At 43.1% G+C, this 15,014-nt stretch overlaps 1 protein-coding gene across 1 annotated transcript in view; it reads left to right on the top strand.

The window, feature by feature from the left end:
- septin8a (septin 8a) overlaps positions 1-15,014 on the top strand; it is a 39,127-nt gene that overhangs the window by 11,676 nt on the left and 12,437 nt on the right. Inside the window, exons 2-6 of the mRNA XM_080780402.1 lie at positions 1,406-1,520; positions 1,853-2,048; positions 5,054-5,240; positions 12,193-12,354; positions 14,689-14,785. Of these exons, the coding sequence (XP_080636528.1) occupies positions 1,406-1,520; positions 1,853-2,048; positions 5,054-5,240; positions 12,193-12,354; positions 14,689-14,785 (757 nt within the window). The remainder of the gene's footprint in view (positions 1-1,405; positions 1,521-1,852; positions 2,049-5,053; positions 5,241-12,192; positions 12,355-14,688; positions 14,786-15,014) is intronic.

Genomic DNA, 15,014 nt, shown 5'->3' with positions numbered 1-15,014 from the left:
ATAGCTTATAAATCAGGTATTTGCTAATCCAATCGCTATCTTTGTGCCACACAGTTGTAAGTGTATAAAAAAGGGTTTTTAAGCAGTGAATCAAACCTATTTGATTTTCTTTGCATGGAATAATAATTGTTAAGAAAAGAATGAATAGTTGCAGCCCTAATGCTGAGCGTGCTCAGGTCTAGTGGGCTATGATAGAGTTGTATTCAGCTCCACTTTGCTCTGCGTTCAGGCAGACTGTGTCCAGTGACATCAGCTCCTAAAAATGCAGCCCTTCTGGGAATGACTGAGCCAGACATCCAGTACTCTGGTGGTGGTCCCATGCACCTCAAGGTGCTCTGTCTCCTTCCCACTCAACAAGATGGGTCTGGTAAAAGAGGTGAAACAGATAATATTCCACTGCACTAACTTAAAACTAACTCTTTATAAGAACAGTTCAATATTTCATATTTGCGACATTGAATTGAAAGTAATTTGTGGTAAGGTTGCTATGAATGGCCATGCCTTTAAAATAAAATACTGTAAGTAAAAAGAAAGAAAAAGAAAGGTCAAGAAATCTTTGCATTGTGAGCTTGTAGATTCATCGTACAACAAAGTGTATACAGTATGCATTCCTAACTAGTTTGTTTCCAGACAGACATTTTTCTTTCTATGGTTTCTGTCTTCATTTTCCAGCCCACCATATCCAACTTGCTCCCCGAATTCTATAGCCGTTTCTCTGTGAGAAGTCCTTGTGGCTGTGAAGTATTATTCTGAAAGCTCACACCTCCCACAGGCCGCGATTACTTAACCCTGCTGGAGAGGATGGGTTTTTCATCTGTGCAACGTATGGAAATACTTTGCTGTTCATTTGCATAAGAATGAGAAGGCTTTGACAAACCTATGGTCTTAACCCATTCTGAACGGGAACCCATTTTGGTGTTGGCACTATGTTATGCTTTAGGTATTGAAAAATAGCAGATCTACAAGCTCATAGCGCGCCACCGAGTGGCGCACTACGAGCTTGTAGGTCTGCTATTTTTGAAAAATCGAACAACAACTGACATTTTTAGAATCTGATCTCAGGTCAGAATGGGTTCATCAGACCATTGTGTGTCCAGTGGGAAACCTCGTATGAATCTGATCTCAGGTCAGAATGGGTTAAGCATGAGTGGGTTTTCCCAATTTTCTCACATGCTGTCAGTGTCCGAGGAAAATCATGCTCCCGTCGAGTACTGTAGCTAGTACAGTAGCTACATTTCTCTGTTCTACTTCACTTGATGATTTTCTTTGTCTTGGAAGAAATTAAATAACACGAAAGAAATGCAAAAGCCCTCTAGTGTTGAAGTGGCCTTAAACAAGTCACTAAGAGAATGTTAATGTATTAATTAGTCTATTAAATGTGGTGTTTTGTTTTGTTTTGTTTTAGAATGAAGAGAAGCGCAACCTGACTTTGGGCGGCCATGTTGGATTTGATAGCCTACCTGACCAGCTGGTCAGTAAATCGGTCACACAGGGTTTCTGCTTTAACATCCTTTGCGTAGGTAAGTAGCACATTGTGTGTGTGTGTGTGTGTGTGTGTGTGTGTGTGTGTGCACGTAACTAGTCACAAAAAAATATTCTGCTGGTTTCTGTTCTGTAAATTTTCTCTTGATCTCTTGGACAGATGTAATTGCTCAAAGCACTTTAACTGCGTTTAACTGAAACAAACCCAGCACTGTTGTCTTCTGTTCCCCTGACATGAGCGACATGTACATGCCTTCCAGTTGTATTGCTGCCCTAAACACTTTTGTCTGAGAGCTGAAGGATTGCCCCCCTGTGAATCTTACACTGCTTGACTCTCTTTCTTTCATTCTGCCTGTATCTATTCCCCCAGGGGAGACGGGCATTGGCAAGTCAACGTTAATGAACACACTCTTCAACACCATGTTTGAGAACGAGGAGGCCAGCCACTACCAGAACGGAGTGTACTTACGACCGCGAACCTACGACCTTAAGGAGAGCAACGTCCATCTAAAGCTGACCATCGTAGACACAGTGGGCTTTGGAGACCAGATAAACAAGGAGGACAGGTATGGGCGGAGCATTTCAACCTAGCCCGAACACCAAATGCATTAGGATAATTCCAACATGGTTGGTTAACCTGTAGAAAAGAGAGTGGTTGGTTAACCTAATAAGACCTGAGGCCAATTCTCCAAATGCCTTCTAAATCAGTAGTTGGTCAAAAATGTTCAAAAATAGCAGCACGGCACGAAGAGATGCACTGTGAACTTGTAAATCTACCATTCTTTTTTTAATAACCAATGTCTAAAACCTCAAGACGGATGCTTCCCTGGTTTTAATGGGTTAAAGACAAATATGAGATTGAATTATTAGAGTGGAGGGGATTCATATAATTGTATTATGCACAGATTAGAGATCCAGTTCAAAAGAGATTCATGCATGCATGCGTGTGATGTGTGAACGTATGATGTGGCTGTTTTTATGAGGGCCCTAGGAAGAGTAGTTGTTACCTTGGTAACAAATGCGGATCAAAATAAAATGTAATCAAAAGTAAGTACATGGAAAAGAGGCAATAACTAAATCTTACAATGCACTTAAATAGAATCAGTAACAAATCCCAACTCTAAAATAAGGCCATAATGCTACCTACCGGTAGATTACATCCTGGTTTCTTTGGTGTACCACTGAGACACAGACTGACTGACAAACCATTATCAGTCCAGACCTTACTCCATGAGGGGAAAGAGGCAGGGCAACGCTAACAGAGGACAAACTTGAATACTTGGTTTGAACATTAGCTGCAGGACGGGGCGTTCTCGGTCTAGCATGGGGCTCCCGACTCACGCAAACCCCCCCACCAATAGCCTCTCCTCTGTGGGGAGGAGGTGCCAGGAAGGCCATAAAACGCGACGTGACAAACCCTTCCGTCTAATGTGGATGGACGGGCTTGGAAAGGTCAAGAGGAGAAGATGCATTCCACAGGGCCTGATTACTGTAAACAGGGCTGTGTCTGACACACCATATGGATGTTTTTTTCTCTGAGCCGTGTTGTTCAATCAGTGGAGATATGGGGCTAATTTCACCAGAACACTGGGTTAATTAGGGTATTTGTTATTATTAAAAATGTTACGTTGTTAGTATGGTATTATTAATGCTGGTATAAATGTAACTACCGTAATAAATTAAAGCAGGGTTCTTAGGTAAATATAACTGCTTAAGCTTTTAACAACTACTCTGTCCTTGGGAACCAAGCACATTAGAAGTACCCATATTAAAATAGTACATGGTCACTTTCCAGAAACATGTTTGCGTCCATGTTTGGGTCCCAACCCAGAGTTTGAGTAAGGCGCGATTCGTACTCTTATTTTAGAGCCGAATAAAAGTCGGTTCGGCGGGTACCGTCCTAAAGTCGGCTCTTCGGTGCTACTGAAAATTTCTGACGAGCCGAAATCATTTCGGCACTACAGCGGTAAAATAGGAGTATGAATCAGCCCTAACTCTGACATACTGTGTTTAAGTGAAGAAGCCGCCTGCCGTTGGAATGCAGGTCACACGCAGTGTGGAGGAATCTCCTTAGCCCTGTGGGTAACCTACATCAAAAGAACAAGACCAATGGAAAGCTGAGAATATAATATATCGGCTTTGCAATGATTAAGTCTGAAATGTGGGACTACTACTACTTCAACTACTACCGACTACTAGGGATGTTAAAATGACCCACTTTCGACAGTACAAGTAGTAATTGAAAATATCTATTTTTCTAATGGCCTATTCAAAACATTCAGGGCATGAATGTGGTGGTGGGTTCAATAATGTTAGTGGTGGAAAAAATAGCCTTGCTCTAAATATAATAACACAGTGAAACATTTCTGAATGATGAAGTGTTGAGTGCAGCTGGAAGTGACGGGTGGACAGAACAAAGTTAGAGCATCTGCCAGTGTGGTTCCTGTCTGCTGCATAGGAGGAGCATTTACAGACTTCTTGTTACCTTTGGGAATTGTGAAGAAATGTGTTGGATAAAAGACGAAACGTATGGCTTATGCCGGGGCAATACTACCAATGAGATGACCTATTTACTTAGACAGCCCCCCTGTTTGTCCGTTTGACAGCGCGAGGAGGTTGAGTCGGACAGGCAAGACTAACTCCTCCTCCCTGCAGACTTTAAACTGCATTTCCATGCAGATTTAGACCAAAATCCACAAGCACTGGGGGGTTATAGTAAAAGATATACGGACGTTGATATTATATTGAGGGACAGACAGTAGGCTGACAGGAAATGGGGAGAGAGTGGGGGGTTACATGCAGTAAAGACCGTCGGGATCGGGAGTCGAACCCGCGGCACACTGCCAGACTGGATTACCAGCCAAGGTGCCTGGCCCGCTGAGCCAACAATTGTAACAACAATTGTAATATTACTTTTTGTTTGCTATTGTTAAAGCATTGTTTTAGCTCATAGGTCTACATACTGTAGGAATCCAAAAAAGGCACATAAAGTCTAAAAGAGCCTGGTTAGTGCTGTACATAATCTCCTTATGAGCCATGAGGACTTGAGTTTCACGTCGTACGGTACGTGCACTAATATGTTAAAGTTGTACCAAAGTACATTTTTTAAAGTTTCTGGAGACTTATCAAACAACCCAAAGTGAATGGGATTACTGGAACAGTAGTACAGGAAAATGTCTCTAACATGTGGACTAACCCAAAACTGTGCCATCCCGTGGTTGGTTGACTTTGTAGTATAAAAAGTAAAATAGTAAAAAAAGTGTAAAAATGGGACCATTTCACATGTTAAGATTCGTAAATCCCTGGTGAACAGAATGAGTTTTTGGACAGCCGTTCAATTTGCTTCCCAACACCCAAATGCAAGTTTCACGCACTGTGATTTCATTATTGTGGCATTGAACCAAACCAATTTGTTACTTAAATAAGTCACTCACTTTGTTCTTTTCTCTAGCGACAAGCCTTATGTTCCTTTCATGTTAATTTGCAATGCATGAATAAGAACACAAATATTGATGCTCCTGGCCACAGATATAAATCCTTGGTATTAATGTTGATCTCTCTGGCTGTGCAGCTACAAGCCCATCGTGGATTATATCGACACCCAGTTTGAGAACTACCTTCAGGAGGAGCTGAAGATCAAGCGCTCGCTGTTCAACTACCATGACACCAGGATTCACATCTGCCTTTACTTCATTGCTCCCACGGGCCACTCGCTAAAGTCCCTGGATCTAGTGACCATGAAGAAACTGGACAGCAAGGTATGTGTACATATGAACGCACGCACGCACACATGCACACAGACCAGGGATTACTCTGAGGGGGAAAAGCGCACACTCCCACACACTCCTTTCCCGTCTTTGAATGGCTTTTAATGACGATGAAATTTGAACTGCCTGTCACTGTGAGTGGTGTCGATTCACTGAGGCGTGGAGATCCCTGATCTTTGTGCCAGGGTGTGGACTTCTCTGTGTCCCGCTAGACAACAGGGGGAAAAGCCTCCCAGCTTCCATGTCATCACATTTCAAGGGGGGGGGGCTATACGTTGGCTTTCTTCTAAGTCACCACATCAGAAGAATAGACATAGACTTTTATCGAGTATTGTTGGGGATTAAGGGTCTTGTATCTGGTAAACGGAAATACTGGAAGACTGGGTGAATATAGCCAATGTGTGGATTTGGATGTGGACCGATTTTTTTCATTACACACATTCATGCGTTCTTAAACGTCATGTGATCCTTTATCAAGGACATCGGGGAATATACTTACGTTCTTGTTTGAAGTCTAGCGTCTTGAGAATGAAAATACTGCAGCTTGTTATTTAATATAATTCAGAACAAGACAAGACATTGGATTTACAGTGACATTGAATCATGAAGACTAATGCACCATCATCATGAGCTAAGAGTTAACGGGAAGATCTCCTAGAAGACCGCCTATGAATCACTCTCCCATTCTTACCTGGGACTAACATTGGGACAGTTTGTGCTCAGGTCTCTAGACTAAAATCACACCCGTGTGAAGTGAGGGGCTCTAATATATTAAAGTCTAACTCATGTTGATTAGGTGATGTAATCGTGATGTAACAAACTGTGCCAACACAAACATTAAACGCCATTAACAATAAAGAGACAATATGACGTAATGAGGGACAATATGACGTAAATGTTCCTTTCATTGTCAATGGCGTTTTTAAAACAAACATTGAACAAAAAAACAAAAATTAAACCTGTGTGTGTATATACAGTAGGAGGGGCTAGTGCCCCTCAAAAACACACAAGTATTCTCTGGTCATGCGAGGACCCCGTGTAAACGGTCTCAAAAAGTGGTTCTGGGCCCTGGTCTATAATGTAGGACACACACATTGATGTGCTTCATTCAGGGCAGCTGTGTGAGAAGCTTGTACATTCCCCTTTGGGCATTGGATGCAAGGTCTGACATCCATACATCGACAGTGGGCTGTTGAGGACATGCTCACTGGATTGTTCTCAATTAGACAGCCTGTGTGAGTGGGGGCAAAAGAGCGTGTGAGAGAGGACAAGTTGACGAACGAGTAGAGGGAGGATGAGAGACCAAAAATAGATGATCATACTTGACCACAAAGTCATTCATCAGGACAGGAGGAGCGTGTTTTCTGTGACTGTTGAACTGTACAAATGTACAAGCTGCTTTTCATCAGGGTGATGTGGACAAGATTGAAGTCACACAGCCATTCACTAGAAATATAGGTGTAGTTATAGCTTATCTAACTGAGATGGCCAATGAAAACTCAAGACAGAAATAAAAACATTACAGATACTAGAGAAATGCCACATAATTTAGCCCCTCCTATGTCCAGCTTTGAGGGTCTGTGTAATCACAAACATTGTTGACAAAAGTGTGTAAACGCAAACATTGAAGACAAAAGTGAGGACGCAAATTGTGATTGGCCAGAATGAGATGATGTATGTTGATATAAGAGCGCCCCTTAAATATAAAATGTTTTCCTCAATTATGGCCCCTTTTGGAAAAAAGTGAAAAGGAGATAGTGGCAATTACATGGTGAAAGTTCAAAGTGCTGTTGTGAATGCTGGTCCATGTCTCAAATCATGTGTGATGGGGGCAGAAAGAGTGCAAAAGGTGGCGAGAAGAAAATTTTATTGGCTTTAAATTCAGGGGAATTATACGATTCATAATGCTGTGTGTGTGAAATTCGACAAACCAGCTTACCACCCCCTCATCGCGTAAGTGACACTTATATGCTCGCATGCTGTAGCAGTGTTGTTCATTAGTCCAATGTGGTTCCTCAATTTCTCTGAGTCTACTTAATGAGCTATGGGGATGTTGTGCTTGCATTGGCTTGCTGGTTGCATCAAACGAGGGAGATGCACACCACACACCAAACTTTTAATTAAGAAACTGAAAGGAGTATATATATACTGTATATATTAGACAAAAACGGTCTGCAATGAGTTGTGGAAGTCAGAATCAGGGGTGTATGAAAGTTTATGGATGTAGTGGCTAATATACTGTAATTGTATGTTGTGAATATAAAACCAGAGTAAAGGCTATGCAAAAAAATAGCTGAGAGCTGGTGAGGGCTGCAAGAACCGACACACTGACGGGCTGTAGTTGCTTAGAGAACACTGGCTAGATGCTCCCATTGACCTCAATAGCACCTCAGCTACACCCAGCCAAGGACCTGAAAGACACACAAAAATGCAGTCATTACAGGTGACAACAGTGCCTGTCTTACCGGGTGGCAGTGACTCAGGAGTAGCGGCCGCTTGTAAACCGGAAGGTTCCCAGTTCTCCCCCAGAGTCGGTGTCGAAGTGTCCTTGAGCAAGACACTAAACCCCTAATTGCTCCCGATGTGCAGGTTGGTGCTTGCATGGTTTCCGCCGCCATCGGTGTATGGATGTGTGTCTGAATGGGTGAATATAATGCACATCTCCCAATCTATGTAAAGCGTCTTGGATAAAGGTGCTATATAAATGCACCATTTAACCTTCTGTGACTGTCAGATTTTTTGTCACTGTTTATATCTAGTAGTGGTTTCCATACAAGGTTTCTATACAAGCGTGCCTTTAAAACTACTAGAAACTAGCACACACTGCGAGTCATGCTACCTTACTTAAGACATGTCATTTCTTAGATACCACAAATGACTACTTGTTTTTCAGGGCAATAGCTATTAGCTACCATAATATAGTGTCTATTGTGAGGCAGCGATGTGATGACGCATCAAGACGAAACAGATGGCCAGGCTGTGAGCAAAACCTTGGCAGCTTTTTGCCTACTTTTGCCACCTGTCTCCTGATGCCATCCAAAACGGTGGCAGCCTGGCAGCCCATTTCAACCAGATCTCGCTGTTGTCTTTCTAAAAAGCCGTACGTTTTTCAAAATTGACATTGATTTGCTTGAAGAAGAAGACGCAAAAATGAATGCTATTCTACTCTTTGCCAAGTCTCTACACTTTCCAAGAGAGCAAAGAGCAAAAAATAGAAGTAAAGAATAGAAGCTCACCTGAGCTAATGCTCTCCTTGTGTGAACCAAGCCATTGTAGCTTACCCTATTTATCTTTATCCCCTGTATGGCAGCTTACTTACTGAGACCTACACCGATGTGACACAGCTCACAAACACTAATGCTGTTTAGTGTTTAAACACCAGTATGAGCCAAAGTATAGCCGCTTAACTCAGCCAAACCTCTCTCTCTCACTGTCGTAAGCCCCTGGGGTAAGGACGGAGCAGATTTTATTATGAAATGTGAATGAAATAGTATTGACATGATTTGGTTTTACGCTGTTGCCTTGAAAGGCGAAACAGCTGTTACAGCGAATGCATTCATCCAAACCGATCTGCAGCAGTTCCAGTGCAGTAACATGCTCGTTAGAGTATAGTAGTCGAGTATCCATTTATTTGTTCGAGTGGCATAGGCATAAAATCTATACTACTACTACACACCAATGTGAACACAGGCAAACGTTGATGCATCCCACTTTTCTTTAGCATGCATGACAGGTGTGTTTATTCGGTGCCCTCTTTCCAGACACGACTGAAGCAGCGTTATGATTTTGTCAACATTTTCTAAAACGTCTCATTTCAGAAACATTTACTTAAGCAAACAAATAAATAAGCTTCAACACTGTAGAGTGTATGCGCATGCATAAAGTGAGTGGTAAAGTGAGATTAACATTGTTTAATGTCGTTTAAAGCAATCGTATAGGACTTTTCTGTTTGGATGTATGGGCTGTCAAGGCCAGAAATGTGTTTCTTTGCCACTCGGTAGGCGTTCCTGCATAACTTCCGGGTATGATGATGATGTCACATGCTGCACGCATACCCTAATAGGTTTCCAAAATAGCTGATCTACAAGCTCACAACATATCGCAACACGAAACGTTGTGAGATTGTAGATCAGCTATTTTTGAAAAGTTTAGAAAATTGGTGAAATGGTTTGCCTATAATAGGTATGCTAAATTTAACATGGTAAAATTTGGCTTTTTTTTTTTGCTAATACCAATGTAGTCATAAGAGTCAAATGATGATCAATATATGGGTCTGGTTGGCTCTGGTGATCCCCATAGTTACGACTGACTTCAAGTTAAAGTTCTGACTGAGTATACAAGTAATCCTTGTATTCCGATCTTCCAGGAACAAGATGAGTCAATTCACTACTGTGCTCCAATTTGGGGTCATTTTGAACACTGATTGAGAGCATTTAAAACATTAAACAAACTTAAAGGGCACTCTTAACAGTGGGCTTTGTTTTTAATCTGAGAGCGCTGCCAAAAGCGAGTCACCACAGACATGAGGGCCTATCGGCCAGCTGAGTCAGGAAGCAGGTTAGTAGACCAGAAAGCAGCCAACATTTCCTTCAGAGAGCGGCCCTTTGCTGTCAGAGGAGAGACAATGGTGTTTTTCTTGTAACTGGGGTGTGTGCCACTCACCCTATAAAGGATATGGTGGTCTGTAGATAGCTGAGCAGGCCATTGAAAGAATTATTGCAGTTGCTAGAATCAGGCCTGTGGTTAAGAGGTGGCTAAAGGCAGGAAGAGAACCCAGCAGAGTGTGAAGAGACTAGAGAGTTATCGTTTTAAAAATGTGCACTGTACAGTGGATGGCCTAGTGGATCTCAACCGTTATTTCTTAACTCAAGACCTGAGGCCGATTCTACACACCGCTCTTCTAAACAGTTAAACAATTCTATATCGGTGCTTCTCACATTTCTTTCACGTGAAGGACCCCCAAAATGATATGTATTTGGCCCCCATCTCAAAAACCTTTTTGTTCCGGCAGGGATGAAAAGATTTGAGTTAAAATGTTAACTTTAAAGGTACAGTATATATATATATTTTTTTTAAACATTACATTTTTCGATTGATTGATGGATACCTTTATTATACTGTGGGGGAAATCAGTAAAGAGAAAGGAAAAAGTACAAAGAAGGCTAAGAAGCATCAACAACGGTAAACGGAGGTAAAAAGCCAGTACATTGTCAATACAGTTAGTGCTTCATAAGTGTCTCACTGTATCTTGTCCTAAAAGCAAAATTATTGTCAGTGCAATGCAGTGTCCGTTTTGTTTTTCCATACCTGTAATTATGTCATTGACCATGGACCTCTCTAGTTGGGGAAACTGGGATAGAGGAGACAAATAATTCTGTTGGAAATAGTTGTTGGCAAAAGTGTGCTCCCAGACATAAACCGTGTTATCGTCAGCCAACTCTGGATGAAACCCTTGTGTCAGCATATTACTGCAGGCAGGCGGTCTCGCTACCCTGACACAAGGTAGCCTGAAGGTTGGGCTCGTGACAGGAAAGTCTCCCATTCAAATTCCTGGACTGAGTGGGAAAGGCTTGGTTTCCGCGTCTATCAACAACTTCTCTTGTAAGCGCTAACAAGGAGGCCTCCGGGAGACAGTGAGGCGTTGATGACTTGAATCTTGTGTGAATCCTCGTTAGTGATTTGGTTAATGCAGTCGTGTCTACAGGGCATTACCGGGGGGAATGCAGACAAACCGTGTTTGTTTGCTCCTCCACTATGTTGTACATCTCTGTTGGGGTTCCTAATTTAATAACACAGACCTGAGGCCAATTCTAAAAAAGCCTTTTTAAATCCGTACCAGTAGTCAATATTTAAAAAAAAATAGCAGTTTCGTGCTGCGCTGCTATTTTTGACACACAAATCTAAATTGCTTTCCCGGTTTTAAAGGAAAATTCAGGTGCCGCCTATATTCGACTTAATTTCACTTGGGTTTCAACTTTCTTTATGAGACAGTCCCAAAGAAACAGTGCCTTCCCAATCTCATCGACGGCAGTCGCATGGCTCCACACTGTATGCAGCGTTGCCAGTCACATTGAGCATTTTATTTTTGTCCAGTCAGCGGCGCTCATTAGCGGGTCTGGAGGAGTTCCAGACCAAGCTAAACTAGGCCAAACCACCACAACATACCATACGCAGAATACTGTATGTTATTTTACCTTTAATGTACTCTGTGTATACATGAATTTTTTATGTGTACTCTGGCACACCCCATAACCCTAGCAGCAGTGGTGGTGCCGTGCTGTAGTAGCATGTCTAAACAGTAAACACACAATATGGCGAGTGTGTATTCTCCAGAGGCGACCAGAAGGTGCTCATTCTAATAACGAGGAAACACAAAATGTAAGGAAAAGACGTGCTGGACGCTGTCACTGGGTATGCGCCATGAGCCCATGGCGCTAACTCGCACCGCTAGTTCGCTAACTCGTAACCGCTAGTTACTGTAATAACAATGGAATCTATAACAGTCTGAGCGATTGTGACCTTTGTCATATAATTGGTTCAGGAATATAATAGAAGACGGGTTGTTTTCTAATCACTTGCTTTTCTATGTGCACAGTACAGAATTTGTTTTGAGGCATATTTTATTTCCCTGAGCCGAGTATTTTCTGGTCTGAATCGTTCAGAAACGGTGTTTGTTCATAAGCTGTCCGGCCGACTCTCATAGACTCCAGTGTTATTTCACCCAACTTCCGGTGTGAGTTTGCCACCGCAGTGCGACAAATCTGCCGGTCTGGAATCGCTGGATGGAGGAAGTGGTGTCGGCGACCTTTGTTTCCCTTTGTCTAATAACAGGAAGTCTTTATGTGGTCTTTTCTCTTTATCTCCGTTTTCCCTCGTCTCTTAATCCATGCCTTCCGTGTTTTTCTCTCTCGCTTACCGTCGTCTTCCCTCTCTCCTCTCTCAGGTGAACATCATTCCCATCATCGCCAAGGCGGACACGATCTCGAAGAGCGAGCTCCACAAGTTCAAGATCAAGATCATGAGTGAGTTGGTGAGCAACGGGGTTCAGATCTACCAGTTCCCCACCGACGACGAGGCCGTGACCGAGATCAACTCCTCCATGAACGTAAGCTCCACTCTGAAACCGCCACACACGCATGCTTAACCCCATTTAGGCCTGAAAAAAATCTTCTAAATCCTCCAGTTTTCTGAAATAAATATTTTCACGATTTGTCAAAAATATCAGACCTACAAGCTCATTAAATTAAATTGTGACTTTAAAAAAATGTATAAGCGTATACCCCGTAGTGTAACTGTATCGGTTTGTTTACTGTTGAGTGAGTAAACAATATTGCACATCAAGCTATTCATCCCCAGGAGGTCCCACAGAATTATCCCAACCCCCAGTTTGGGAACCACTATTCTGGACCACCTTCCATCCTTTTGTTGTTTGAACTATTCACCATGTGTTCGCTCTGTGTAGACTGAGCCAAAAGCACTAAGCCAGATCCTTGTTGGAAGAGCTGGTCATGCCTCCCGCTGTTCCTAAGTGTCTATTGAAAACCTGTTTGACGTGCGGACCAGAGCATCTCTTTGCTTGAAGGGGAATATATATATACATTTTTAGCTTAAGACGTGCTGAGCTTTCAGCGCTGTCATAAAATACTGCATGCCCATTCCTCTGACAATAACAGGTGGACGCAAGGATGAGCGAGGTGTTCATAACACAGGCTGTGTAGCTGTTAGCACGTGTTGAAAAGACGTTACATGGGTGGTCTGTGGTCCGCAGCTGAAAAGGATATAATTAGTGAATACTTTTCATAGATTGTTTAGTCCCACATCGTTCTGCTGTAGATGGACAGTGAATTGTGCGGAGTGTCAGAGACGGTAATAGAAAATGATTGTAAAAGCCTTTATAATACCTGTGCTATGATGACAGGACTTAGAATGGAAGTAGTGTTTTTTTAAGACATTTTTGGGGCTTTTTGCCTTTATCGATAAATGTATTATGTAATAGGTTGACAGGAAACGGGGAGAGAGATTGGGGGGGGGGGGGGTAGACACGCAGCAAAGTTTTGTTTTTAGTTTTAGTTTTTAAGATATTTTTTGGCTTTTTCTGCCTTTATTGATAGGTTGAAAGTAATCTGACAGGAAATGGGGAGAGAGATGGGGGGGGGGGGGGGGGGGGGGAGAGAGACAGGCCGCTGGGATCGGGAGTCGAACCCGCGGCACGCCGCCAGGCTGGCTCAGCAGCCTAGGTGCCCAGACGGTTGAGATAACCGTCCGACACGCAGCAAAGTTCGTCGGGATCCTGTCTCAAATAGCCTTACCAGCCTAGGTGCGTGGATCGCTAGGCCGGCCCGGGGCCAGTAGCACAACCACACAAATAGTTTCAATTCAAACCATTTTTTCCATTGCAAGAATTTCAACCAGGTCACATACTGGACATGTGTGCGTATCCCTCCACATTCATGTACACACAGAACTGGAACATGAGGGCTGGTTTCCCCATTCTGTCACTCTCTCCATACTGCAGAAGGGCCTCATGGCGGTGCATACTTTCCTTTGCCTTCCCTTCATAAATACATATTTATAAGTACATATTTTCCAGAGTTGTTAAGCGGCTCTGAAAATAAAACCGCATCTGAAATGAACTTCATTAGTGCAAGTCAAAGTTATTTTGCAGGCAGATATGGGCCCCACACACGCACGCACACGCACGCACACAACAAATCGTGCACCAGAAACCCATAACCACTTGATGAGATGGATGGAGGCCCCGCCCCACATAGCGTAGTCCTGTTTATTCCTAGATGATGACATCATCGCCCCCAAGCTCACCGACCGTCCTGCGGAGCGGCGGCTGTGCTGCTCGCCAACTGGTTTAAACTCGCCACCTAATTTTCTGTGGTTGCGCGCCGGGCGTGCTTTCCTGGTGATGCAGCACTCTGTGGCCCAGCGGGAGGATAGTAACTTCTGAGAGCAATAAAGAACCGTGTGTTTAATCATGTCAATGAAAAATGCCTCCGAGCCCAAGTGGGCCACATGTTAAAACGTAAACAAACGGCTCCGGCGTGGCTTGCATTGTGTAAACAGCGTTCAACTCTGCGGTGTGGTCGAGTCGTGAAAAAGATAAGTCAGGAATTCCTGCAGTGAAATTGGGTTTAATTTGAAAGTAAAATGTGAAGCTCTCTTCCATCCCTCCCAGTTCTCCAGTCGGTGGATTATTTCTCCACCAACAACATCTGTAAAAGCCGTCACATTTGGCGGGCCACAACATAAAGTTGGTTGCTAGGGCGGTGACCGGGAAATAAACTCTTTTAAGGGAAGTAAGAATCTGTTCCTAGGAATCGGGCCCCAGGTACTCACTCGGGTTACACTTTGTTGTAACTTTATTTATTTTTCTTTCATTTTCTTTTATTTTCTTGTTTTAATTAATTTGACCTCTGACCCCTACCAGGCCCATCTGCCATTTGCTGTGGTGGGGAGTGTGGAGGAGGTCAAAGTGGGCAACAAGACGGTGAGGGCCAGGCAGTACCCCTGGGGCATTGTGCAAGGTGAGTACCCTGACAAAAGGATTATTCAGAGGGGGGAGGGGTGTCTGTGTGTGTCTGTGTGTCTGTGTGTGTGTGTGCGCGTGCACGAGAGTTAGTTTTCCCATAAACCAAGGTGAGCAATGTTGGCCCGGAGTCAAGTAATGGTCAACATCTCTTTCTGAACTCGTTAAGCCTGATTAATTCATCGCAGCTTGCTGCTGTCTCACCCTGAAAAAAAGCTTCTGCGTGC

This window comes from Protomyctophum bolini (assembly GCF_963924005.1).
Source record: "Protomyctophum bolini genome assembly, chromosome: 13".
Classification (NCBI taxonomy): domain Eukaryota; kingdom Metazoa; phylum Chordata; class Actinopteri; order Myctophiformes; family Myctophidae; genus Protomyctophum; species Protomyctophum bolini.
This window is presented reverse-complemented; position numbering and strand designations above follow the sequence as displayed.